Source organism: Ambystoma mexicanum, chromosome 2p, assembly GCF_040938575.1.
Source record: "Ambystoma mexicanum isolate Mex_15411 chromosome 2p, UKY_AmexF1_1, whole genome shotgun sequence".
Classification (NCBI taxonomy): Eukaryota; Metazoa; Chordata; class Amphibia; order Caudata; family Ambystomatidae; genus Ambystoma; species Ambystoma mexicanum.
This window is the reverse complement of record NC_090923.1, coordinates 902,560,752-902,587,308: the sequence shown is the minus strand read 5'-3', so window position 1 is coordinate 902,587,308 and position 26,557 is coordinate 902,560,752. Positions and strand designations below refer to the sequence as shown.

General features: G+C 42.5%; 1 protein-coding gene across 8 annotated transcripts in view; it reads right to left on the bottom strand.

Moving 5' to 3' along the window:
* LOC138565957 (uncharacterized) overlaps positions 1 to 26,557 on the bottom strand; it is a 1,066,445-nt gene that overhangs the window by 701,276 nt on the left and 338,612 nt on the right. For all 8 annotated transcript variants that reach the window (XR_011301733.1, XR_011301735.1, XR_011301734.1 and 5 more), the window contains exons 5-6: positions 22,009 to 22,048; positions 18,749 to 18,788 (exon numbers count right to left, since the gene is read on the bottom strand). Coding sequence is in view for 4 of the 8 variants with exons in the window: in XM_069643053.1 (XP_069499154.1) it covers positions 18,749 to 18,788; positions 22,009 to 22,048 (80 nt within the window). In the remaining 4 variants the exon portion in view is untranslated. The remainder of the gene's footprint in view (positions 1 to 18,748; positions 18,789 to 22,008; positions 22,049 to 26,557) is intronic.

The following is a 26,557-nucleotide window of genomic DNA, read 5'->3' as shown; positions in this document are numbered from 1 at the left end:
AAATAGCAAATGTGCACGCTCCACACGCACAGCCCTGCACTTCACATCAAAGGAATGGGCAACTACATACAACCATTCCTCCATGCCGGTAATGCGAATCCCCAGAATCCCTAGAATCATGACAACACAATTGCACACAGACTATCATGTAGCCCTCAGGACCACCAGATCCAGCAACAACGGCCACACGTATATGCACACCACCACACACCAGCACATGACATATCACACATACTCAGATGTCTGCATGCCACACCCACAACAATGACCAATTGCTCACAACGCATTATAACCCAAACACAGTACACTGCCACAGAGCACATACACCTCCTAGTGCCATGAGCAAAATGGCACACCACAGGACCAACATGGACACATTGGCCAATTTGTCATGCCATGCGTAAAATGGAGTATACGCCATCCCCGAGCGGATAATCTACCACCCAAAGTTGCACAATGGGCGCATGGAAAACTGTGTGCCTGGACCTTGGAATGCAGACACAACGGCATAAGAACAGCAAGGTGAGGTAACACCAAGCACCCAACGAGATGCAGTAGTCCCACTAAGTATAGAGTTGGGAGGCAGCCATGTCATCCCTGACGGGGTTGGTGGAGGGGGCACAGGAGATATGAGTGTGGATTTCAGAGGCCTGTCACCAAGGAGCAGGCAGGGAATGCACAGATGATTTGAGGCCCATTTACCGCAGGCCACTACAAGCTAGACGTCAGTGAGGATCAACGCATGCAAACACAGCGTACACACCACACTTGAGGACACTATAACGCTGCCCATGAGGACACTGACAGTGAGGGCCGGTGGTGAACCTCAAATTCTGATGCACGCTGCATATCTGTAATGCATAGCATGAGAGAACATGGGAAGAGGGCTCCACCTGGAAGAACCTTGACACTCCAGCAACTCTGCCCCTCCCACATGCGAATGTACTGCAACACAACCACAGAAGACACCCCTCCGTAAGAGTGCACATCCCTCACCCAACATTACAGCCCATGGCTGTTAGGACTGGCAGGTCGATAGAAGAAGGTCCGAACTCGCTTTTCACGCTGTGAGCCACAGTCCTCGATTCGCAGGGGTTGCATGTTCTAGCTGATCTCCTGTTGGTGTCTTTCACTGGTGCAAGGACTCTCGAAAGAAGGATGCAGCAAAACTCGATGCAGGACCCCTCTCAGGGCTGGACTCAGGTCAGGTAAGCGATTTCAGACTGGTGTCACCGCAGCACGGTGACACAAAGGGACTTAATTGTCGCAGTCAGACTTTCCCTCCTTTCTCGGGTCCCCTTGATGCAAGGATGTCGACATTTCACAGAGTTGAGTCTTGTAGAGCCAGCTGAGGATCCCCAAAGTTCAAGGTCAAAACTCAGAACCAGCAAGTCAGCAGCACAGTAGGGTTTATAGTGATAAATTCGAAATACATTATGTCGAAAGTCATAATGTCAACAAAAAAAAAAGTCGAAAAAAAAAAAAGTGACATTTCTTTTTTTGGTTGCTTTTTGTTCGAAATGGGGGGGCCCTCTTTTTAATTTTTTTTTATTTTACCCCTTTTTTTTTACCTCCGGAACCCAAAAAAAACATGTAAATTAAAAAATAAAGCATTCACTTTTTTTTTCTCCATTTTTTTTAACATTATGTCAGGTCCTGTACCTGTGTCTGCAGACGCTGCTAATTCCCCACAATCCCCCAAAGCCGTGAAGTCAACTACTGATTTAAACAGCAGAAATCTCCACAACTTCAAGGGAAAGGGGGGAGCGGAGAAAATAACAAAAGACACAGGTAACTCTTCTTGTAGTCGAGAACCTGTAGGAAACATAAACACATTACATTAACAACTCATAGACTATAACTTTTCTCCTTAATTCCCCCTTGATGTTTTAAGAAATACCTGTTAAGCCTTCCTGAAGATCTGAAAAGGCTGGATACGTATTTGATTCTTTTGTTAAAAGATTATGAAGAATGCTTCTGAAATAATTATTCCAAGGATTTATTGTCCATGACTCTAATGCAAAGTTCATGAAATTGTTTTGAAACAGGATTGCATTTTAAGTTCCTTAAATTCTGTTTTCATGCAAATACTGTAACCTAAATCCTTACTTGCTTTATCCTTCACTGGATAGTTGCTACAAAGTTTTCTTGAGAGTAAACTCAACTTCAGTTTGCCGACCAAAGATTAAAATGTCATTTCAGGATGATATAAATCCTTTCTTGTCAACTTATCAAACTAAATATTCAATAAATGTATTTCATTTTCAAGAACATACACATTAAGAAATGTTTAAACATGAATGAGTTACCAAATACTCTCTTCCTGATTAAAACAGAAAGATGAGTTCAATAAGAACAACACTGTCCTGTTACACACGCCCGTTGAGAATCTAAACACACTGATCTCTAAATAACAGCGTTTACATCAATCATATGCGCATTGTCGGGTACACTTCCTTAAACCTTTCCATCACACGCGCATACTCAAAACAACAGTGTCCCTGGGTATACACTTGCGCGATGGCGGGAACAATGAAATAGCCCACTCCGTCACTCGCGCATACTTTAACAGCACTGTCTATGGTAATACACATGCGCAACGACAAGAGCAATGAAATTAGATAACTCCGTCACTCACGCATGGACAACTTAACTTTACTAAATGCGCAAGACGGGAAAAACGAAGCAAACCGTCTAGCGCTTAACATGAAAACATAAAGAGAAATTTCACTAAAGGTAATCGCTAAATACACTTATTCCAATTTAGGAACGCTGTCATAAAAACTACAAACAGATTGCCATAAAGCTTCTTGCTCCAATTTGAAAACAGTCACTGAGGAGCAGATTCCAAATAAGATTCTAACTAAATACCTAAACTAATTAAATATTCTGCTCATAGTCTGAATACTTTCTTCTCAAAAATATTTGTAATAAAGTATTTTACAATCTTCTCAAGAGTTTTAGATCGCTGCGCTCCCACCAATGTGTCTGTTTTTCCTGTCCCACGAAGATAGTCTTCTCCAAAATGAAATCAAGTTCAAATTATGAATCTTCAAGTTACAAAGATTAAACCAAAACTCAGACTAAGGGAAACAGGACCTTCCTGCTACAGGTAAGACAATGAAAGGCAGTTTAGAACTTTGGAACTGCTCCCAAGTCTCCTAAACATCCAATAACAAGATAACATCTTGGCTACCAATCAGATCCCTGATTGATTCCCTTCTTCTTTCCCACCATGCTGGATTGGGACACTCTCCTTCTGATAAAGGATAGTTAAGGAACATGATGGGAATATTAGACAAAAACAGAATTGTCATTGACAAATAATTAATCAGAAGGAAACATTGACAGGGAATTTATAACAGGGACATGAAACCTGACACATTATGTCTTTCGACATAATGTTTCCAACTTATTCACTGCCTACCGCACAGTAGACCAACCTCAGAGCCGGTCAGCCAAAGGACGGTTACCGGGGCACTTCTGAAGGCTCTTCTTTGCTGGGTACCGAGCAGATGTCAGGAATGGATGTTATTTCAACTCCCAGGGTCGCAGCTCCTTCGCAAGACTGATGAAGATCTTCAGCAAGACACGGCTCCTCCAGGACAGCAGCAGAAGTTGGTAGCCAGGCTTCCTTCCCACGGGTCTCCAGTTTCTTCGCAGGTCTCATTGCTGGATAGAAGTTTTGGCTCTTTCAGCTTTCTCCAGGATCTCTGAGGAATGGGTACAAGGTTTCTCTTCCTATCCTAAAAGCAGGTAAGAGCAGTTGCCCTCAGTGGCTAATGATAGGACTAGCCACGCACAAGACTCATGCATATGACTCAGACACACTGAAAACACTTTGTGGATTGGGACCAGACAGTCCCAGCCCACATCCTGCCTGCAAACACACACAGCCCTCCAGTAGCCCGCCAAAAGCTTTGGCTCTTCCGGGCACTGGAAATCCTTATAAGGATTTTCCTGGCCTCTGAGGCCAGGAAGGAGGCTAAAGAACAAGATGGCAAAAGGACAAGCGAAAAACCATGTGGCACGGCCATGTTTGGACACTAGCCATAGTTAGTAGCTAGACATGGTAAACGCAGTAAGGCTAAAACTAAAAGTCCCAAAAAGTGGGGAAAAGTCACTGCTGCCACCAGCTTATCCTTTTAGCACACCTAGAGTAACCAAAAATCCTCTGAGTGTTAGTGTAGGGAAAAGCAAAAAGTGTACCCGATTGTACTGCAGTGTAAGCTGCTTTGTACAATGATAAAAGTTACCACAAGTGATACAAATTAACCAAAAGTAGTAACACAGTAACACGACTAAGAGAAACAATGTTTCCCAGTACTGACAGCCTGAAGGACATGTGAGTTTCCCCATAACATATTAGCAAAAGCCAGTGCAATGAAGCTTAAGGCTTCACTGCACTGCAAAAAGAGTAGGTCAGTATCAAAAAATAAAAGCAAAAGGTTTGGGGGCTCCATAAAGATGGAAGGAAAGGTGCAGTAAAGAGAAATCTTTCCAAACAATGACCAAGACATCAGCAGTGTGAGCATCAGTGCACCTACCCCAACAGTCGTAGGACAAGACCTTAGACGACCTGTAGTTAAGCTTCACCACACATCAAGCAGTACATTGCAACAGGACCCCTGCATGGAACCTATCCCCAACACCCCACATGCACACACAACCCTGAATAGCCACTGGTATGCACGAGAGTGAAGCAGCAAGTAGCCTCGGGTGCACAAAAGCAGCAGCATCAGCAACAAACACCATGTACCACACGCAGACAAATCCATTGTGCCAGGGGCCACAATACACTTTATTTAAAATCTTGCACATCTCAACATAGAGGTAGCAGGAGTGTGTCGGTCACCATGCATAGCACAGCATGGAGGCAAATCAGCCCATTAATGTCACTGTACATGATCAACAGGATGCTGCCAAACAACAGTTGAATGGCTGTCACTTCTTGGAAAAATCCATCTTCGGGGGCTAATATTCTGCAACTGCGACAGACTGCAACAATGTGTCTGGGGACAAGGAGAGGGGAGGCACAATCAGAACCCTACATGTGATGTCAGACCGCATCCCCACCCACAGCTATCAGCAATACACATGAATGGAGCCACGCCAGTAAAAAAGTGTGCTTACATTAGATGCAGCGGTCCCGATGGATAGACCCGTAACGACATCCCTGCCCTCTGCACTGGTCCCACGTTGGCCCTGTAACACATACTGGAATATGTTCATACAAGGGCTCATGATGCACACAGTTTGTCATCAGGGGAAACACAGGCACATGCATACTCACACAACGTACCCACCTGTACTCTGAATGTATCCATAAGTGGAAAAGCCTGATGTCCATGGTACACCCCTTAGAGGCCCTCTCTGGGCAAGAGACTGGCTAGACTGGACTGATTGCACATATTTATAGGCATCCAGTGAAAGACTCATGACCCCCATACAATCTGAGGAGCCATCAAATGCACGACTCCCCCTACTCTAATCAGTAGCGGTAGGTTGCAATGAACAGCGTGTCTTTCACTGTTGCCTTTCAACCCACAGGATTGCCTGGAAACAAGGGCCCATTCACCTTGTTGACACAGCAGGCTAGTACAAGGTCAGTGTGTCCACCCAGGATGTAGGCAGCTCATGGCAGATGCGCACAGGTATGCATGGCACCTAACAACCTCATGCCCACACAGCCCTCACCCACCCAAATGGAATGCCATGCGCATGAGCCATCCACGTGGGGACTTGCTGTTACTGCACATAATGGATGCCACGCAGGATGATCTGAATACGAGGCAAGTGCTTAACTTGCCTTATTGAAAGTCTGATACATTTGTTATTTATAATTGTTCCACAAGCTAATTCCGTTCATTTTTTTATGAATTTCGTAGCACAGTGATAAGATGCTACGTAATACACCTTCATAAGGCTTGCTATTATTTATTTTGAAAATGAGTCTACTTCTTTTTTCATGTTTTTCTTTTTTCATTCTAGCAAATGATATGATATTGTCAGGTTTCAGGGGCTGTGTTGGTTGTGGAGAAATATATTTATGTGTTTAAGATGCTAAATGGTTTGGGCCTTAACCTAGAAGTAAAGAGTGTGGAGAAATTCCCTAGCCAAGATGGTGATTCAAGCAACATTCCTGATTGGTCAGAAGTTCAGAAAAGGCATTGTTAGAACATTTTAAACTGCCTTTCATTGTCAGCAGTCCAGCAGGAAAGACCTACTTGAGAAGCTCTGGTAACTTTATAAACTTTAGTTAGGCCTCTAGTCCATGTAGGTGAAGTTTTGGATCAGGAGAGAGTGAGAAGAACCAGGAAGTCATTTCAGAAATCATCACCAAGAAAAAAGAAGAAGCAAGCTAAGTGAATTGTATAATATTTCATTTGCTTTGTTCAGTTCAAAATCCCTGTTATCTACTCTTTTCTAAAAAAAAAAGATTATTCCAGTAATATGTTTGTTTTGGTTGAATTTGTCTAGAAGATTATAACTGACTTATTGAACTGCAAATTATTCCAAAGTTTCATTACGCTTCGTGTGTGAGTCAGGAAAGCGTGTTTTCCTTCAGTTAACTGTAGCTCTTTATTGAAGTCTCCCTGTTGCTAAGCAACCTGTGAACGAGTAATTCATACACGTCACCAAGTCGTACATTACGGGCGTTTCGTTTTGAATGCTTATTATAATGAAGACTCAATAAAGTCTTCATGTGTTGTGGCGCGGCGTGCTGAACATTTCGCACTGTCTGCGCAAATGACAGTGTAAATTTGAAAACGCGTGAAGTGTTGGCAGCGCGTGTACAAGCTTAAAGAGAGAGGATCATCTTGCGCGCATGCGCGGACTTACACTCATCTTTCCGGTACGCGAGCGAAGGATACTTTTTCTCGTTGCGCGTGTGAGTGAGTGCGGCTTGTGTAGTTTTTTCAGGTTGAGACTGAACGCGATCGAAGAACGCTGCTTGCCTTGCGTATTAGCATGAAGAAGTTGAACGCGTGTGAAAGACACTGCTTTCTTTGCGCATGAGCAGCTTGTGTTGCTTATCATTCTGAATCTGAAGACAAAAGAGACACAGTCTGTTTCATGCATGCGCAGTTCGTGTTTCTCATCAGTTTTGACTCGATTCGTTCCTCGCACGCACATAACAGTTTTCTTAGTTTTGGAAACTTTCAAAGATTGAATAACTGAGTGTCAGGATGGCATTTAACGGATTTTCCTTCAAGATGCTCAGTTTAATTTAAAGAATCTTCAAGAGTTTAAAACTGTGGTGAAGAAGTTACAGTCTGGTGAACTGTTTAAAATTGAAATAACATTCAAAAGGATTTTTTGTAGTTGGCAAAGTTTGTAGACTGCATTCAAGGAACTTATCAGTTCTTGCAGCTACTCCAGCTGACAGAAGAGACCAGCAAGTAAAACTCCTCTTAACTCTTGAAGAGGAGGACCAGGTTGAGTGACTTCAAGAAGCAGAACGAAACCTGAAGTTTGTTATTTTGTCCCATTTTCCCCCTTTCCCTCGGGAATGCTAACAGCTACACTGTTAACTATCAGTAGAGAGGTCAGCATTCAATGGGGACTGTGGGGGTTCAGCAGCTTCTGTGGACACAAAAGAAGTTTTGGTTTGGAAAAGAAAGCCTGACCGAATGAAAGGCCAGAAAAGATAGTTCACCCAAGCTGACATGAACCCCGAGTCATCTATGGAAGCATTAAGTGCTCTGGTTAGGGAATTACAGGAGGAGTTGAAGGTGGCCCATCATGAAAATAAGAATTTAGGAAGACGGGTGGATGAGTTATGTGATAAGATGGCCCAAACTCAAAGATTGAGAGAGGAAACTGATTTTCCCCCTGAACTGGTTAGAGAGGGAGCGAGAGAGGAGGGTAGTATAAGCAGGGGTGTGGGGGCAGAAGGATGTTTCAGGGCTTTAATGATGCCAGTGCCTTTGGCTGCTCCTGAACGCTATTATGGAGATCCCAATAAGTTTCAGGTATTTCTAACTCAATGTGAGCTACACTATCTAAGTCGTCCCGAATCATTCCCTTCAGATACTTCAAGGGTAACTTTTATGATGTCTTCCTTATCTGGAGAGGCTTCTACCTGGGCGACGTTACTGGTTAGACAGAAGAGTGTATCATTGAGTAATTCTCCTCAGTTTATAGAGGAGTTTAGAAAGATGTTTGATAAAGAACAAGTCTTTCTAGAGGCGGATGGTGAACTATTAGATTTACGCCAAGGTAACAGGGATTTGGTAACTTATATCACACAGTTCAGGTCTTTAGTTTTAGAAACCAAATGGCCAGAAGAAAAAAGATCATCACCTTTTTTTATCAAGGTCTTAAGGACGAATTAAAAGATGCTTTGTCCAATATAATTCAGCGCCCTTCTACTTGTGATGGACTGATTGATTTAGTGGTTCAATTGGATTTTTGTATAAGTGAAAGGAGAGTAGAACGGTGTCACAATTCACAAGGAGAGACTAGGTCAGCTTCCTTTAGAGGAGATCGGTTTAAGATGGGGCTTGGTAATAAGGAAGGTAAACAGAAGGGGAATGAGCAACAGACTAAAATAAGAGGCCCTCTTTCTAAGGAGGAGAAGGCAAGAAGGCGAGAAAATAATTTGTGTTTATATTGTGGTCGAGGTGGACATTTTTTAGGAAACTGTCCTTTTACTCCGAAAAGGTTTACATCAGCTGGTGGAAGAGGACAACAGGTTGCTAACACCGTACAGTCAGCGGTTCCACACATAACCGTAAATATATCCTTGTTTCTTAAAGCAGAAAAGAAGGGGTTTGGTCCAGTAGTGATTGATTCTGGGGCCGCGGGAAACTTTATGGATTGGGGGGTAGCTAAGGCTTTAGGAATCCCTCTGGTGAGAAAGGAAGAGGTGGAACAAGTTCGAGATGTGGATGGAACTTCTCTTTCATCTGGTCCTATAACACATGAAACTTGTGTTTTACTTATGGAAATAGCTGGTGGACATAAGAGAGGAAATTTCTTTTGATCTAATTGATTCACCGCTTTTGAAAATAATTTTAGGAATGCCATGGCTTACCCCACATAATCCCAAGATTGACTGGAGTGCTCGTGTGGCGGATTTAAAGTCTAGATTTTGTGTGGAAAATTGTTTTTTGGATAGTCATCAAGAGAATGATCAAGTTCAGAGTATGGTGTCATCTTTTTTGGTTGAGGCTGGAACTACTGGTCATAATATTGGGGCAACTTTAGGACATCTTCCGCAGTGTTATTATGAATTCAGGGAAGTATATGATGAAAAAATAGCTGGAGGATTGCCTCCACATAGAAGTTTTGACTGTAAGATAGATTTGGAGCCAGGGGCTATTTTACCCAGTAGTCGTGTGTATACTTTAACAGAGAAAGAAAATGATTACCTTAACGAGTACCTTACAGAGAATCTGGCCAAATTATTCATTCGTCATTTGCAGTCTCCTGAAGCTTCTCCATTTTTTTTTGTACCAAAACCTGATGGGTCCCTTAGAACCTGTATAGATTATCGAGCTGTCAATAGGGTTCCTATCAAGAACCGGTATCCTCTTCCTCTTATTTCGGAGATCTTGAATCAAGTCCAGGGAGCAACAATTTTTTCCAAGCTTGACTTACGGGTGCCTATCATCTGGTACGAGTCCGGGAGGGTGACGAGTGGAAAACGGCCTTCAAAACTCGTTTTGGTCTTTACGAATATCAAGTAATGCCTTTCGGTCTATGCAATGCTCCAGCGGCCTTTCAATTTTTTATGGATGAAGTTTTGAGAGACTTTTTGGACATATGTGTGGTAGTGTACATCGATGTTATTTTAATTTATTCTCAGGATATAGAGTCCCACAAGATTCATGTCAGTCAGGTTTTAAAAAGACTTGGAGACAATCACTTGTTTGCTAAATTGGAAAAATCTCAGTTTCATACCAACTCAGTGGAATTTTTGGGATACATTGTTTCACCAAAGGGGTTGGAGATGAATCCTAATAAAGCTCAAGCAGTTCGAGACTGGCCAACTCCGACGAAGGTAAAAGAAATTCAAAGCTTTTTAGGTTTTGCTAATTTCTACAGAAGATTTGTTGATGGATTTTCCCAAGTTGTAACTCCTATTACTAGACTCTTGAAAAAAGGAGTGAAGTTCGATTGGTCAGCAGAAGCTGGGGAGGCATTTCAAGAATTAAAAGAAAAGTTTAGTTCAAGTCCCATTTTAATACATCCAGATCCTTCTCAGCCTTTTTATGTTGAAGATGATGCATCAAATCTAGCCATGGGAGCAGTTCTTTCTCAAAGGCACAAGGATTCAGGACAACTTCATCCTGTGGCTTATTATTCTAAGAAATTTTCCTTGGCTGAACAGAACTATACAATTTCAGATCGAGAACTTTTAGCAATTAAGTTTGCCTTTGAGGAATGGAGACATTTTTTGAAGGGGGCAAGGCATACAGTAACAGTTTTGACAGATAATAGAAATTTGTTATTTTTAAAATCGGCTAAAACTCTCACACCAAGGCAACTTAGATGGTCTTTGTTTTTTGCTGACTATGATTTTGTAGTGACTTTTAAGCCAGGCAAGCACAATAAAAAGGCAGATGCTTTGTCAAGTCAATTTCCTGGGAGTGAGTTGGAAGTTACCAAAGAAATGTCACCAATAATTGATCCATGTCGTTTTGGTTCTGCGGGAATACAGAAGACAGAAGATGTGGAAGGAGTTCGGAAATCTATGACAATGGTTCAGATGGAGGAGTGGATCAGGAAGGACCCAGTTCGAGCAATCAAAAAGGGGTTACCATATTTTGCAGATAAGCTCTATTTGCCTAATGTGGAGTTGAGAGAGAAAGTGATAAGAGACTGTCATGAATCTAAATTGTCTGGACATCCGGGTTTCCGTAAAACACTTGAATTGGTGAGGAGAGGTTTCTGGTGGGAAAAGATGCGTAAGGATATCCTGAATTTTGTGAAGACTTGTGCTGTCTGTGCTCAGATGAAGAGTCAAACTGGAAAATCATTTGGGTTATTGGAGCCGTTGCCTATTCCACCTCGTCCCTGGCACACAATCTCCCTGGACTTTATTACAGATCTCCCTCGGGATAGAGGATTTACATCTATTTTAGTGGTTGTGGATCTTTTGTCTAAAGAGGCTCATTTTATTCCCATGGAGGGAGAGGTTACCGCGGACAGTCTAGCTAAAATCTTTCTTCAGGAGATTGTTAGATTGCATGGGCTTCCCAATCAGATTATCTCTGATAGAGGTTCCCAATTTGTTTCAAAATTTTGGAAACTTTTCTGTAAGAGATTGGGAGTGGAAGTAAGATTAACATCAGGTTATCATCCCGAGACGAATGGGCAGGTAGAAAGGGTTAATCAGGAACTGGAAAAATACTTGAGATGTTATTTGCAGGCAGGTGATGAGTGGGTGAATTTAATTTGGCTTGCGGAATTTGCTTATAATAATTGTGCAAAAGATTCTACTACAATGTCACTGTTTTTTCTTGGTAGGGGTTTCTACCCACGGTTTCTAAGTTTTGAAATCTCAGAGAAGTCAGAGAATCCTGGAGTTGAGGCTCGCTTACAAACTATGAGAAACAATCTGGAAAGGGCAAAGAAGGTACTTTCAGATAGTAAGTTAAAATACAAGAAGTTTTCAGATCAAAAAAGAAGATTAGGTCCCGAGTACAAAGTGTGGGATTTGGTTTGGCTTTCCACTAGGCATTTAAGGATAAAAGGTAAAATTAAATTCAGTCCTCGCTTTGTGGGTCCTTTTGAGGTAGAAAGGGTGATTAATCCTGTAGCGGTACGGTTAAGGCTTCCTAATTCCCTGAAAGTACATCCTACTTTTCACATCAGTCTTTTGAAACCAGTGATTCATGGAACCAGGGTAGTAACATCCCCTTCACCAGTGTTGTTAGAGGATTCATCTGAAGAGTATGTGGTGAAAAATATTCTAGATTCTAGAAGATTTAGAGGAAGAATTCAATATTTAATTGATTGGGAAGGTTTCGGACCAGAAGAGCGTACCTGGGAGAATTAATCAAATGTGCATACCCCACAGTTAGTTACAAAATTCCATAAGAAGTATCCTTCTAAGGATAGCCCTGGGACAGGGAGTTAAGAGGGGGGGTGCTGTCAGGTTTAAGGGTCTGTGTTGGTTGTGGAGAAATATATTTATGTGTTTAAGATGCTAAATGGTTTGGGCCTTAACCTAGAAGTACAGAGTGTGGAGAAATTCCCTAGCCAAGATGGTGATTCAAGCAACATTCCTGATTGGTCAGAAGTTCAGAAAAGGCATTCTTAGAACATTCTAAACTGCCTTTCATTGTCAGCAGTACAGCAGGAAAGACCTACTTAAGAAGCTCTGGTAACTTTATAAACTTTAGTTAGGCCTCTAGTCCATGTAGGTGATGTTTTGGATCAGGAGAGAGTGAGAAGAACCAGGAAGTCATTTCAGAAATCATCACCAAGAAAAAAGAAGAAGCAAGCTAAGTGAATTGTATAACATTTAATTTCCTTTGTTCAGTTCAAAATCCCTGTTATCTACTCTTTTCTAAAAAAAAAAAAAGATTATTCCAGTAATATGTTTGTTTTGGTTGAATTTGTCTAGAAGATTATAACTGACTTATTGAACTGCAAATTATTCCAAAGTTTCATTATGCTTCGTGTGTGAGTCAGGAAAGCGTGTTTTCCTTCAGTTAACTGTAGCTCTTCATTGAAGTCTCCCTGTTGCTAAGCAACCTGTAAACTAGTAATTCATACACGTCACCAAGTCGTACATTATGGGCGTTTCGTTTTGAATGCTTATTATAATGAAGACTCAATAAAGTCTTCATGTGTTGTGGCACGGCGTGCTAAACATTTCGCACTGTCTGCGCAAATGACAGTGTAAATTTGAAAACGCGTGAAGTGGTGGCGGCGCGCGTACAAGCTTAAAGAGAGAGGATCATCTTGCGCGCATGTGCAGACTTACACTCATCTTTCCAGTACGCGAGCGAAGGATACTTTTTCTCGTTGCGCGTGTGCGCGAGTGCGGCTTGTGTAGTTTTTTCAGGTTGAGACTGAACGCGATCGAAGAACGCTGCTTCCCTTGCGTATTAGCATGAAGATGTTGAACGCGTGTGAAAGACACTGCTTTCTTTGCGCATGAGCAGCTCGTGTTGCTTCTCATTCTGAATCTGAAGACAAAAGAGACACAGTCTGTTTCGTGCATGCGCAGTTCGTGTTTCTCATCAGGTTTGACTCGATTCGTTCCTCGCACGCACATAACAGTTTTCTTAGTTTTGGAAACTTTCAAAGATTGAATAACTGAGTGTCAGGATGGCATTTAATGGATTTTCCTTCAAGATGCTCAGTTTAATTTAAAGAATCTTCAAGAGTTTAAAACAGTGGTGAGGAAGTTACAGTCTGGTGAACTGTTTAAAATTGAAATAACATTCAAAAGGATTTTTTTGTAGTTGGCAAGGTTTGTAGACTGCATTCAAGGAACTTATCAGTTCTTGCAGCTACTCCAGCTGACAGAAGAGACCAGCAAGTAAAACTCCTTTTAACTCTTGAAGAGGAGGACCAGGTAGAGTGACTTCAAGAAGAACAAAACCTGAAGTTTGTTATTTTGTCCCATTTTCCCCCTTTCCCTCAGGAATGCTAACAGCTACACTGTTAACTGTCAGTAGAGAGGTCAGCATTCATAGGGGACTGTGGGGGTTTAGCAGCTTCCGTGGACACAAAAGAAGTTTTGGTTTGGAAAAGAAAGCCTGACAGATATGATCCCTCAATAGAGCTCTATAAGTGTCCCAATTAGTAACACGCAATCTAGCGTCATCTTTGTTATCTTTGAAGTATTGCTGATGGAAGTTAAGATATGACTGTGCCAAGTTGTTAATAAAGAGTTCTTAAATCTCCATCTGCTCATATGCCTGTGAACATCATCAAGATGATCATGTTCATGTGCCAATGAACATTTTCAAGATGCAGTGTGGAAATGACTGGCGAATGGTCCGAAATAATTGTGCTATCAATAAAGAAGTGTACTAAAGCAGGAGATGGTACCTTAGAAACACTCATTTAATGTCAGGCTGAGAGTTATCCTGTGTCAGCGGAAGCTGCTGAACCCCCGACAATCCCCCTGAAGTGTAATCCTCAGAACCCGATAATTCTCGGCTCTGTTAACTACACCCCAAAGGGAAATGGGGAAGTGGATAACATAAGAAACACCAGGCTGGCGACGTTCTGACTAGCTGATGCGGAACCTGCAGTGAATACATAAGAACATACAGAATCCTCAAATTACTTTACTACCTTTAAATTATGAAAACTTTATATCCTTAACTAAAATGTAAAGAATCATACCTGGTTCTTCTCTTTTAAGATCTTAGAGAAGATTGGAGTAATAGCTGATAACATCTTTCTACCTTTCTTGTGGCATTGAAAGTCTTGAAAATAACAGCAACTCCTTTGATTATTGAACTCTTAAGAACCTTGACTCTTGCCTTATAAACTGTTAAATGTTCCAGTTAAGAAGACTTAGATGAATCCTGTTCTTTCTTCTTAATAAATAGAGTTCATAGTCTCTTGAAGAACTTGCAAACTTTTCCAAGTCCAATGAAAGCTTTTCGCGCACACGCGCAAAAATTTACCCACGCAAAACACGCGTTGAAGAAAACACGCGCCGGAGAAAAAACATGCGCTGAGGAACACACGCGCTAAGAAAACATGCGCTGAAAAAGTCATGTAGCAGTCTTTTCTTACTCTCGCGTACATGCGCTTTAAACACCTGCGCTATGAACTCACGCGCTGTAGAAATCACATAGCAGTCTTTTCTCGCGCATGCGTACTCGCGCTATGACTACACGTGCAATGAACGCACATACTTTGAACACTCGCGCTGGAACACACGCGCTATAGAAATCACGTAGCAATCTTTTCTCGTGCACGCGTACTTGCGCTATGACTACACGCGCTATGAACACACGCGCTTTGAACACTCGCGCTGGAACACACGTGCTATAGAAATCACGTAGCAGTCTTTTCTTGCACCCGCATACACGCGCAATGAACTCACACGCTGTAGTTTTCACGTAGCAGTCTTTTCTCACGCTCGCTCTCGCGCTACGATCACACGTAACAGTTTAACATTGCTCGCATGCGTTTAAAAATTAAGCGTTGAACTATAAACAGAGTAACATCAGTTCTTCTTGTGAATTTTCATTTACAATCTCCTAAAGTTTCTAATGAATCTGAGCAAAGATTTACATATCCAAATAAAGTCACTTAGCTTAAGAATTTTTTCTTCTCCAAAAGAACTTCCAGAAACTATCCTGCGAACCTGAATTCGTCTCCTGAACAACCCCGCATAAATAGCCGCTCGACGGCCAGGATTTGAAAGTTCAAATCCACTAGGCCCAAGACTTCAGCAGGAGCAGCTACAGACACGTCCTCTCAGCTGGGGTTACGACGATGAAAGGCAGAGAGTAACAGTTTAGAACGTTCATTGTTATCCTGCAGTTCTCTCTAGCCAATCAAGGCTTCTATTGTAAAACTCCATCTTGCCTTGGGCCAGAGCCAGGAATCTGTATAGAAAGGTCAAGGCCAAACCCACACAGAAATAAAGGGAAATAATTAAAGGGAACCTAACAGTAATTAAAGGAAACCTGATGACAGTAATTAAGGAAACCTGACATTTAATCAATGCGAGATTGAGTGTTATGTGGAATTGAGTGAAATGTGTAATCTAAGCCAGTTCGATGAGCAAGTCTCCAGGTACCAATAAGACCCAGTTCTGTAAAGCAGCACAAACATTCCTTATGTGTTCTATTTTCATTAAAAATACACTTGGTTCATCTGTCTAAAAAGGGATCTATTATGTTGCTAGTCTCCACATACAATGTGATTTGGGCAATCACATTGTATAATGGTATTTTTGATATTGATCCAAAAATCAGGGATAGGATTTGTAGGGCCATATATGTTCAAGATAGATAGGATGTGAGAGTCAATCTGAATCTTAACTAGAACCCATCTACCTTGCAGATCTGAATCTGTATGTACAATTTTGTAACTTAGATTTTCACTACTCAGAATAGCAAAGCCATTTTTCTTTCCATCCACTTAACTTGAAATCACTTTGCTCATCCACCATTTCTTTAACTTACAGGACTCCTGTGTGGTGAGATGGGTTTCTTGGTTTCTTCACTTTTTGCCCCTTGATTCGGTTATTGATGCCTTTAATGTTCCATGTCATACATTTAAACTTAATTTGTTGGGTCTATACAAAAAACTATGCAAGAGATTGTTCCACATACAGTGTAAGTAATAGGATGCATTATTGGTCCCACAGAGTAATATTGACCACACCATATTTTGCCCTGAGATGATATAAGCAAGTATAGCCACATACAACAAAGGGGAAAAAACACAAAGAGAACAGAAGGAAAGACATATCTGCACAGTATGATGTAAAAATAGTGTAATCAAACATTTAACAAAAAATAAAAACACCAATACAAAGTTCATCATATAATGCTATACTGAAAAAAGAGCCTCAAATGAAGGTCAATCACATTTGCAGATATGTGCGAGAATGGGAGTTGAAGCACTGAGACACAAAGGGGTAAAATGGCACCCAATATCTCCCGCCCAACTATGGACTAGGATGATGAAGTAGTCTTTGCCTAATAACAAGACTAATATTAATTATATAATTCCATTAGAAGACGAGGCTGACAGCTGTTGAGTAGTCGTTGGAGTAGATGTGTCCATAGCTTCCATTTGACCAACTCTGATGAAGGCTTTCAGATCTGCCGGGTTCTCAAATGCCAATGTTCTGCCTTTAAGAGTAACTTTAAAGATGCAAGGATGCAGAAGAGTGAATCTGGCATTTAGTTGCCTAGAAACAGGTCTGTATGATAAGAACTCATTAATGCGCTGCGATGTGACTTTGGAGACATCTTGTGATATAAAAACTCTATGACTTCTCCAAAAGAGTTGATCAGCATCTTTAGCTTTGCTAATAATTAAGTGAACTTGGGTGTATTGTAATTGGTTATTTATAACACGCTAAATACCCAGAGGTTTCTAAGCACGAACCCGGGGATCAAACCTGTGTTGCCCCGTGTCGTCTTGCTTCCAAGGCGAGCGCGTTACCCCTGAGCTATCCTACCACATTTAATGTCTTCGACAATCAAAGTGCATGGTGAAGATTTACTCTGAGAATTAATATGGTTTTTGGAACCAAATCTGTGGGCCCTCTGGATATTGAAGGCTGTTGAAGATTGCAGTTTAAGATCTGAGGTAGTATATTCTTGAGGAATAGCACCAAATCATCCCCTTCAGACCCTTCAGGAAGCCCATAAATGAGAATATTATTCCTTTGCCCTCTATTTCCCAGTTCCTCATTTTGTTTTTAAAGTCGTAAAACTGATTTCTCAAGTACATCTATGTGAATGATCGCATCCTCGCATTCCTAATTTGCTTTTCCACCTCACCAATTCTAGCTTCAAGGAGATCCATCTGTCATCTAGTTGCTGCAGCTTATTAGTAGTGATTTCCATTAAGGTTTTTTGAGCTCTCAGTTCAGATAAGATAGCCTCCATTGCAGTATCCAAATTAGGTTGAACAGGAGGAACGCAGTCGCTATTTGGTCTTTTATGGTTTGTTGAGGGAGGATTAGTAAGCTCATTGTTGCTTGGCCCTTTTTGGGCACCTTCGTGAGAGGCCATTTGTTTGTACGTGTAGCTCAATTTTACCTCAAGGAACTGCTTGAATGTTAGCTGACACAACCCAGTCCAGTTTTAGTCAACATATGAAATAAAGTCACATTCAAAAACAATAGCATATAGCTCAATGATCCACCAGAGGGAGCTCCGTAAGGAGATTTGCAGAGCAAAAATGATCGGCGCCGCTCACACCCACTGCAATGTCGCACGCTACAACCTCGCGTAGACTCCTCTCTCAGGAAGTAAGTGCCGAACACGCAGATGAGCAACACGAGCCACGGAAGAACTCACCATCATATTGCGGCGTCCACAGCACTTAACAGCCTCCATATCTTCAATAATCTTCAGCTTCAGGTAAATACCAGGCAAGTCGTATAACTATTGTAACCTTATATTCTTATTAATATGTCACAGCAAAGACATAAATATCACGTCGTGCTGGGAAAGTAAAGATTAGGTGCCCATCTACGATGGCGCCAATTCACGCCCCCCCATGCCAACTTTCTAACAGTTGATTTACTACATTTAAATGATTCAAAAATGTGTACTATACATTGTAGATAATTGTTAGAATATTTTACCAAGCAATTCAAATTGTTTTAAGTTTCTAAACATATGTAGCATTCTAAAAAGTTATGAATGATAACAATGACAAATTCAATTGTTTTCAAAGTTATCTGTGGGGTACAATAGATAGATATGGCATTTTAAAAGTTATTAAATGTATTTAGGATTCCCTGCCATATCCTAGCAATATAAATGCATCTCTTTCTAACAGTGAAAAGTTATCCAGCATAAAGTGAAATATCAGGTCAAAATCACATTTCCTACGAAAGGGCAACATTTTCAGTTTTCACTTTGTACAGATATTTTAGACACACTTTTTCAAATAAGCTTGCCTTACATATCATATCAATCAGTGTTCATTTATTATTTTGTAGCTGCAACATCTTTTAACAATACAGATTATGAATGAAAGAATGATTTCAATATAGTAGAGCAGTCAGTTGAATAAGCATTTCAATAGAACGAAATGTAAAACCTATAATTTAAGGTAAACATACCGTTTCTGTGGCTTCTGCAGCTTCAGTGGCATCACATCACCTAATATAAAAGAAATAGAATTTGCAAACTGAAATATAAAGATGGTTATTTTTTAGGAGTACACTCTTACTAATACCTACATCTCGCCTTTTGCACAGCATGCCTCTTAATGGCAGGTTTTAGCCCTGTTAGGTATGAATCAAATTATCCTTCTCACAGAATATAGCAGATCTATGTGATCTTGTCATATTGTGAAAGGGCCACGGGTATGGGCGTGTCAAGCGAGAAGGGGGAAATTGAGTTGAACCCCTTGCTCCAGCTCCCTGATATGTCTGAACCATGTATGACAATTGGTGCCATTCTCTCGAACTAATGCCAATCAACACCTGCTCTGGTCAGGTATCTTTTTCTATTATTGTAGAGAATATGAAAACCAGCATGCACCAAGATAGGACAGGACCCCTCTCTTCTTTCTGTCGCTGGTCCCACTCAGCTGTGTCCAGGGGTCTTTGTGACCCCCCTCAGGGTTCCTCGTTGTGACTCCTCCTCTCCCCCGCCTCCAGCACCTCGCATGCTCCGCTCCTTATCGCCCGGCACACTCCTATGGCAGACCGTAGGCGGGTTGTGGCAAGGTGGGCACACATCCCTCTTCCAGCTGAGGGGGCCCTCACCTCACCACCTGTGCCCTGCTGTGGTCTTACCTGTCCCAGGTATCACCTTTCCTTTTAGTGGGGCACAGGGCCAGGATGCTCCCAGTATGTTGTAGTTCAATGGGGCCTTGTTAGCTTCCCCAGGTATTTAACTCCCCTGGGCCCTTTTCACAGTGCTCTGCAACGGCACCTCTCCTCTCCTCGTTCTCCTCCTCTACCCCTGCTTACCGGCCCTCTATCTCTTGCGGTGCTACGCTGCAGGGAGGCCCCCAGTCCTACCTCGCTCCGGGTCTCACAAGTACATTCTCCTGTTCTTCAGGCCTGCAAGAGAGGCCTTCTTCCCCTCACATTGCTGCCTACCTTCTCACGGGGTCAGAGGGGTGTTTCCCGGGGCCGCTGGGTTGCCGCACCCGCTCCTGTCTCCACTATTGCTGTCCCCACATCCTCTGGGTGGGATGCAGTGCCTCCTCCTCCTCTCTTCCGAGGGAGGAGTAGCTTACCGCATGGCACCGTTACTTCGGTGTGGGCCCTCCACCACCCTGCCGGGGGGGCTCCGCTATAGCCTGTTGCACCCACCGGGGCTAACAACTGTGTCTCTGCGGGTCTCCGTCAAGACCCTCCTCAGAAGGGGGCCGGTCCGGATCTTCTGCGTCCCTCACTCTGCCATGGATCAGCTCCTCTGCTCACTCTGTTCCGATTCCCGGGATGGTTATCGCGGCCGCCCCTCTGCAAATTCTCCTCAAATTTGGAGCAGAGGTGCCCCAGGTATTCCCCTTCTGGGGGCAATCTTCCTTGTGACGGGGAAAAAGGGGGTTCTCAGTACCCCTTTGTGAGCCCAAGCATGGGAGCTGGCTAAACAGTTAGCTGCTCACCATGCGCCCCCTGGTGGCCCAACCATGAGTTGTTCTTTTAATGACATGGAAAAAAATCGTATCAATTTTATTAACCTCATGAGAATTGTATGAATTCATTTTATTTCCCTTTTCTTTTTTCTGTATTTTTTCTTTTTCGTGTATTATGAGCTCTATTAGTGTACTCATCATATTTACAAAGTATTTCAAACAAATTGTCTGCATGATGATTTGTGATAATAATGTAATTATGTTTGTTTTTATTTGTCGAAGGTTAGATATTAACCATACGACAACAACAAATAAAAAAATAAAATAATGGCAACATGTTGTGTCATTCTGCCATACCTACCTATGGGGGTTATGTTTTATTTTAATATTGCTGGATGGAGTGGGTGAGTCTGGCCTTTTTGATGGACAGTAGTGCATGCAAAACTGTCCTAAGTGATTCACATCCTCTGGATTCTTTTTTTTTTTTTAGCATTTTGGAAACTCTATTCCATTCTGGTGGTTTTGATCCCAAGCCCAGCCTGACACAATGAATAAGGACACTTGAAACTGACATACAGCGTTGCATGTTCTGTATCTTCTCCACCACTTGACCTCATTTTCGCATCTCTGACCAGCAGGAAGCTGGTTAGGAGGGTGTGGGTACGTCTAGTAGACTCACTAGACCTACCCTCCAAGAATACATTCAACACCCTCAAAAAACGGTTTATCTCTGTTGCCATTAAAGTTTCTTTGTCGACAACCCTTTAGCCCAACCCTATTTGGAGTCTTAACAAGTTGGAAACTATGCAAGAGAGGACATGTTGATAGTTTTAGTTGCATTGGAGAGATTGATAGCTTGGGAGCAGATGGGAAAAGACATGTCAGTTACTGTCTAAAAGGAAAGGTGTACATACCACACCCCAACCATATATAAACCGCACATATAATTACAAATTAAAATGGGTAGACTCAAAACACACACACATTTGAAAAGAGCCAGACCTTTTGGCTTTGCTGATGTCTTTTATCTAGTGCAGATCACATGACATGGGTTTGGTGCTGCAGAAATTGCCAGTAACATTGGCTCATGTTTTCCGGGAACCGCCAGCGACACATGCCAGTTGCTGCACGTCCCCCCAGTGACATCAAGTACTGAGGTCACCTTCAATGAGATAAGTCAGTCAACAGGGTATCAACTAACAAGATTGGGCAGGTAGTCTGGGGATTTCCAGTGATCCGTTGGGTACCAGTGTCACCTCCAGAGACATGCATCTGGAAATGGGGTCCCCACCAAAGGCATAAGTGGGGCACTGTGATGCACCTTCAGCAACATAGGTTCGGTGCAGTGATCACCTCCAGTTATACTGGTTAGATGTTTGGTTTGCACTCTGTGACTTCGGTCATGCTCTGGTATACCTCCAGGGACACAGGCTAGGTGTTTCAGGCACTTCATGACATTTAGATTAGGGACTACGGTCATGTTAAGTGGCACATGTCAGATATTGAGGACATCCTCAGGCGCAACTCTCATGTACTGGAGTCATTTCCATGTCCATATGTTGGGTACTGCTGGCCACTCTGATGGTCTCCCCTGAAACAGGATAAGAACTGTGACTGGAAATATATCCAGTGCTTCTGACATACCAGTCACAAAGTTAAAGTAGAAAATGTACCCACTCTGAAGTCTTGTCACGTTTTTTAGTGTATGTGCTTGTTCTTTTCTCAATAGTGGATTATACAGAAAAATAAGCGCACAAATGGGGAACTTAAACCGACTGGCAAACTTACCCGTACAGCTAGCCTCTTCTTTCATTTTGCGATGTTCTTCCTTTACAAGACAGAAAAAACACTTACTGAAGCTGTCAGACCTGGCATTCTACTATTTTGTGGACCTTATGTTATTTGTGTGCAATTTTACAAGGCGACTGTTGTAAAAATCATTCATAAAATTGAAGCATTAGGTGAGCCGACTTTGGTGGATTGTATCAGTGTGAACATCAACACAGCACATAATGAATCATGACGAAACCAATAGTAAATATATGCTTTACTCACAATGATACTGACATGTACTAATGATCCCGCTCTCATTAACAAAATAAGTTGTCATTTTTTAATGCAAGCCCCCAGGAAGATCAGAGTTGGGCCAGAATGTACCTTAAGTAATCTATAATATGTACATGTAATGTCAAACAACTGTGTATCGGGGAAATATGTGTAGTTTGAAAAATGATTTCTAAGGTAAAGGCAAAGGGGCATTTCTTCAATAAATCGTAAATGGCTGACATCACTCTGACACACTATCCTTTCTCAAATCAGGGACCAAAGAATCCTTTGGCCTATCAAATCTTGAGAGGGTTGGGCATGCAGAATTAGCTGACCCACCCACTTTCTAAACACATAAAAGGAACATTGAAACCCAGGTAGAGGGATCCATTTTCTATTTCCTTGCGGAGCACGCTGACAGACGACTTCACATCCAGAACATAGAACTTAACTCCAGATAGACTACAGAACTCTGAACCAAGAAGGCCTACTGCAAGCTAAAGTATTCTCAGCTGGCCTTGCAAGTTTGCAAACTGATTACCCCAGATCTCCAAGGGGCACATCAGAATAGAACAGCCGGGCTGCGCTGCTTGATTCCGGCCTAGAAGCCTGTGCCAGAAATCTCCAGAACCAGAGAGCTGTATCTAGAATCCACTTGATCCAGACCAGCAGAACCAGAGATCCGTGCAGTGCCAAGAACTTTTGCCAGAATCAGAGACCAGACGCTGTGAGCAGTCCAGTCCAATCCTGACCCGATCCGTGGCGAAGTCGCATTCCTGTCCAACAGATAGTGAGAGTACCCAGCCAGGACTGTGCAAAACCAATCTCTTAGTTTAAAATAATCCAATCCATACTATTTTAACCTATTGAGAACTGCATCCTAGAATTCTTGTGTTCCTTCTGTGACTTTAAAGGTGCAAAACTGTCATCTGTCATTCTGAAAATGTGATTCCATTTCTGAAAAACTACCTTCACAAAATCGTCGGTATCTCCGGAACCTTTTGTGCTAGGAGCATCTAAGCTTTCCAACAAGCCTGAAACCGACTTGCTACTCCTTATAGTGCCTCTGTAATCGCGCCCGACGCACTCGGAAAATATGCCACGATTTGACATTTTGCTTCATTTTAGCCACGTGTAAAAATATTTGTCTTTTCTTTCATCCCTGAAATCCGTTTCAACCTAATAATCCCTCATTAATCATTGTAGCGCAGACCTGAACTCATTCCAAGTATCTATCACCTACCCTGAACCTCCTATAGGGAATTAAAAGCAATTTTAGTACATTTCTCACTTCATTGTCATCACATTCAAAGCATTTTGGGCCTGTGTTTAAAACTTCTACCTGTTCTCCTCTAAGCTTGCTAGGGGGGAACTGAATTATATTTGATTGCATTCCTGAGAACTGTGTGCTTTCCTTCCATCTCTTTACATTGCATAAAGGGGGGGGGGGGTGATTTTCTACCAGGGGGGAAAAGTGATTACATTGTTTTGGTTGAAATCATATCAAGTTTATTTTCTGTACTGCATTTCAATCATCATTGCATTGTCTTTGAAGCCGTATGAGCATTCTCAGCTACTTTATCCTCTCTATATCAACTTCTAAGCCATTAAAAAGAGTGTACCACTATAACATTATCCATTGTTGATCAACATCATATTTTCAAGTGTGATATCAAATATTAATTTATCATAAAAGTGTGTTATATATATATTGTTTAATTTTCAAATAAACCTTTTAATTTGCAAAACAAACCTACTTCTTGGCTCAGTGGGGTCAGGGGGATTCTAAGAGAGGGGTGTTATATAAGGGTTGTCATCCAGAGTAAACGAACTGGACATAAAAATATATCAATAAGGGTTTCCCTCAGCATCCCAGACTAGGCATTGACTTAGCTGTAGTGTTGAATTAAATCCGCTTACAAGGTATGCCCAAATGGGCTTTGTGATGAGAATTCTGTGCACTTTTACATTTGGCGAGGCTAGCATTTTCAATGCTAGCACCCGCCCGGTTATTTCCATTCTGCCAGGCATCGTTGTTTTGCGCCAGTTCTGTGTGTTATTGTGCACTTTCGCTTCACCTGCCCAGTCCGCTGCATTAATTGCAGTGTTTTGTGTGCTTTTCATCAAAGCCACCTTCTGCACACACCTTGGAGTGCCTGCCATTCCCCTCACAGGCACAGTACCCATTGGCCAATGTCCTCCTCTTTGGCCCAATCACAGGAGCTGGCATGCGAATGGAACCAGTCCCCCTCAAAGGCCCACATGAAGGCCCCTATCTGGCCCTGTCCAGCTTGGGTAGGCGCCCTAATACTGCCACCTCAATCTGCCCCCCTTCTGAATTACCCCCTGCATCCAGGAGCTGGATCAACATATTGCCAGCTTGCCCCGTAAGCACTTCGGTTCACCGCCGTGGACTTGGACTCTCCTCGTGTATGCTGTGTGACTGTTAATAAAAATAATTTGGCATTTATATAGCGCTACGAACCCTTGGGTATCTGAGCGCTGTTTATTATTACCCACGGTGTGTGCTGCTCATTTATCAACCTCAGAAGGATGAAAGGCTGAGTTTGGCCCGGCCGGGATTCGAACCTGCGTTAGCAAGCTCTGCACGGATGTCAAAGCGAGCGCTCTACTCGCTGTGCCTCTTGACCGGCTCCTGCTCTGACTTGTTGCCTCATTCCAAAAGGCACTTTTAATGTCTTACAAGGATTTTTTCAACCAGGCGTGCCTTACCATCTGTGCATTGTTCCAACCGTACTGATTTCTAGTGCTTCTGGCAAATTTGAATCTTGGTGTGCTTTATACATCTATGCACTGTTTCAACTGTACTGATTTTTAGTGCTTCTGGCAAATTTGAATCTGTATGCTTTATCCATCTTTGCACTGTTCCAACTGTACTGATATTTAGTGCTTCTGGCAAATTCGAATTTAGGTGTGCTTTATCTATCTTTGCACTGTTACAACTGTACTGACTTTTAGTGCTTCTGACCTAGATGCGTCGTACCGCGTTGCCTCCCGCCGCACTGTGGGCCTCATCACGAGTTGGGCAGTAACGCCGGCGCTAACAGCCCTCCCGCCAAACCCCCCGGTGCTATTAGCGCCAGATCACAGGTTTTGGGGAAGGGCTATTGCCCATTCCCCATGGGGCCCATTCGGGAATTCCTCATTCCCCATTGGGCCCAAGGGGGAAAATTTGCGCTATTACCGCCGGCGGATTTCCCGCCGGCGGTAATCGCGCTGAAAATCGTCAATTTTGCCATGGATTTCCCCCAGCTCAGAGCTGGTTGGGAAATCCACTAAAGCCATGATCTGGTGGACCCTTAAATGCGGCGGCAATAGCACTACCGCCGCATTTAAGGGTTACCGCCAGACTATGTGTTCTGCTAAAACCTGAACTGTTGATTGCTCGAAATCCTTGGGCCCTTGTGGCTTCTCTGCATTTTACTCCTCTCTTGTTCGTCATTTTGTCCATCCCTCCCCTCTCTTCCCCCCTCCCCTCTCTCCTCTTCTTATGTCATAGCTCTTGCACTCGCTGAAATGCTGTCACACCTAGTACGACAGTTCTGGTCTATGTTCTTGTGTCCACTGGCTTAATGTCCCTTAATAGTGTTTTTATGTTTGTACCTTAATGCTTAAAGCACTTGCCCAGACTAATGGCCCAGTAAGAATGTTTTCTTTTTTCCATTTCCCTTGTCCCCTCCCCTGCCTTGAAGTGCTTTGAAACATTGTGTATCTGTGTATAGGCGCTTTACAAATGACCAATAAATAAAATAGATACCCACTTGGGTATTTATAGACCTAGCAGGTACTGCTGTGCTCCCTGCTGACAAATACACAATAGCTTTATTTTGATTGCAATCGGAAGAGCAAGTCCATTGTGTATGCCCACTTAAGCACTCCTAAGCATGCTGGGGGTAAGGGAGGCACTTCTGTCCTCGTACCCGTTAATTCACAATCACACAGTGATGGCATAATTTAGAAAGCAGTGCCACTGTGTAGTTTCCTTTCTGCCCTCCCCCACCAGAGTGTAATAGGTGGGCATCTCCAGCAAACCATTTAACAATTCACGATAACCCTGATTGGCTTAACATCATTCAGCCACATGATATTACAATAAATATAGTTTAAGAACATTTTTTTAAAGGTGGGTTTTACTACGATACTTATCCCTGCAACAAAAAATCACCAGGGGTGCTGAAGGGAGGACTCTGTGTCTCGTTATCTTTTGATCATAGTGTCAAAGTTAGTGTTTTGTGCTAGGTTTCCCTGATCTGTTAGGAGATCGGCAGTG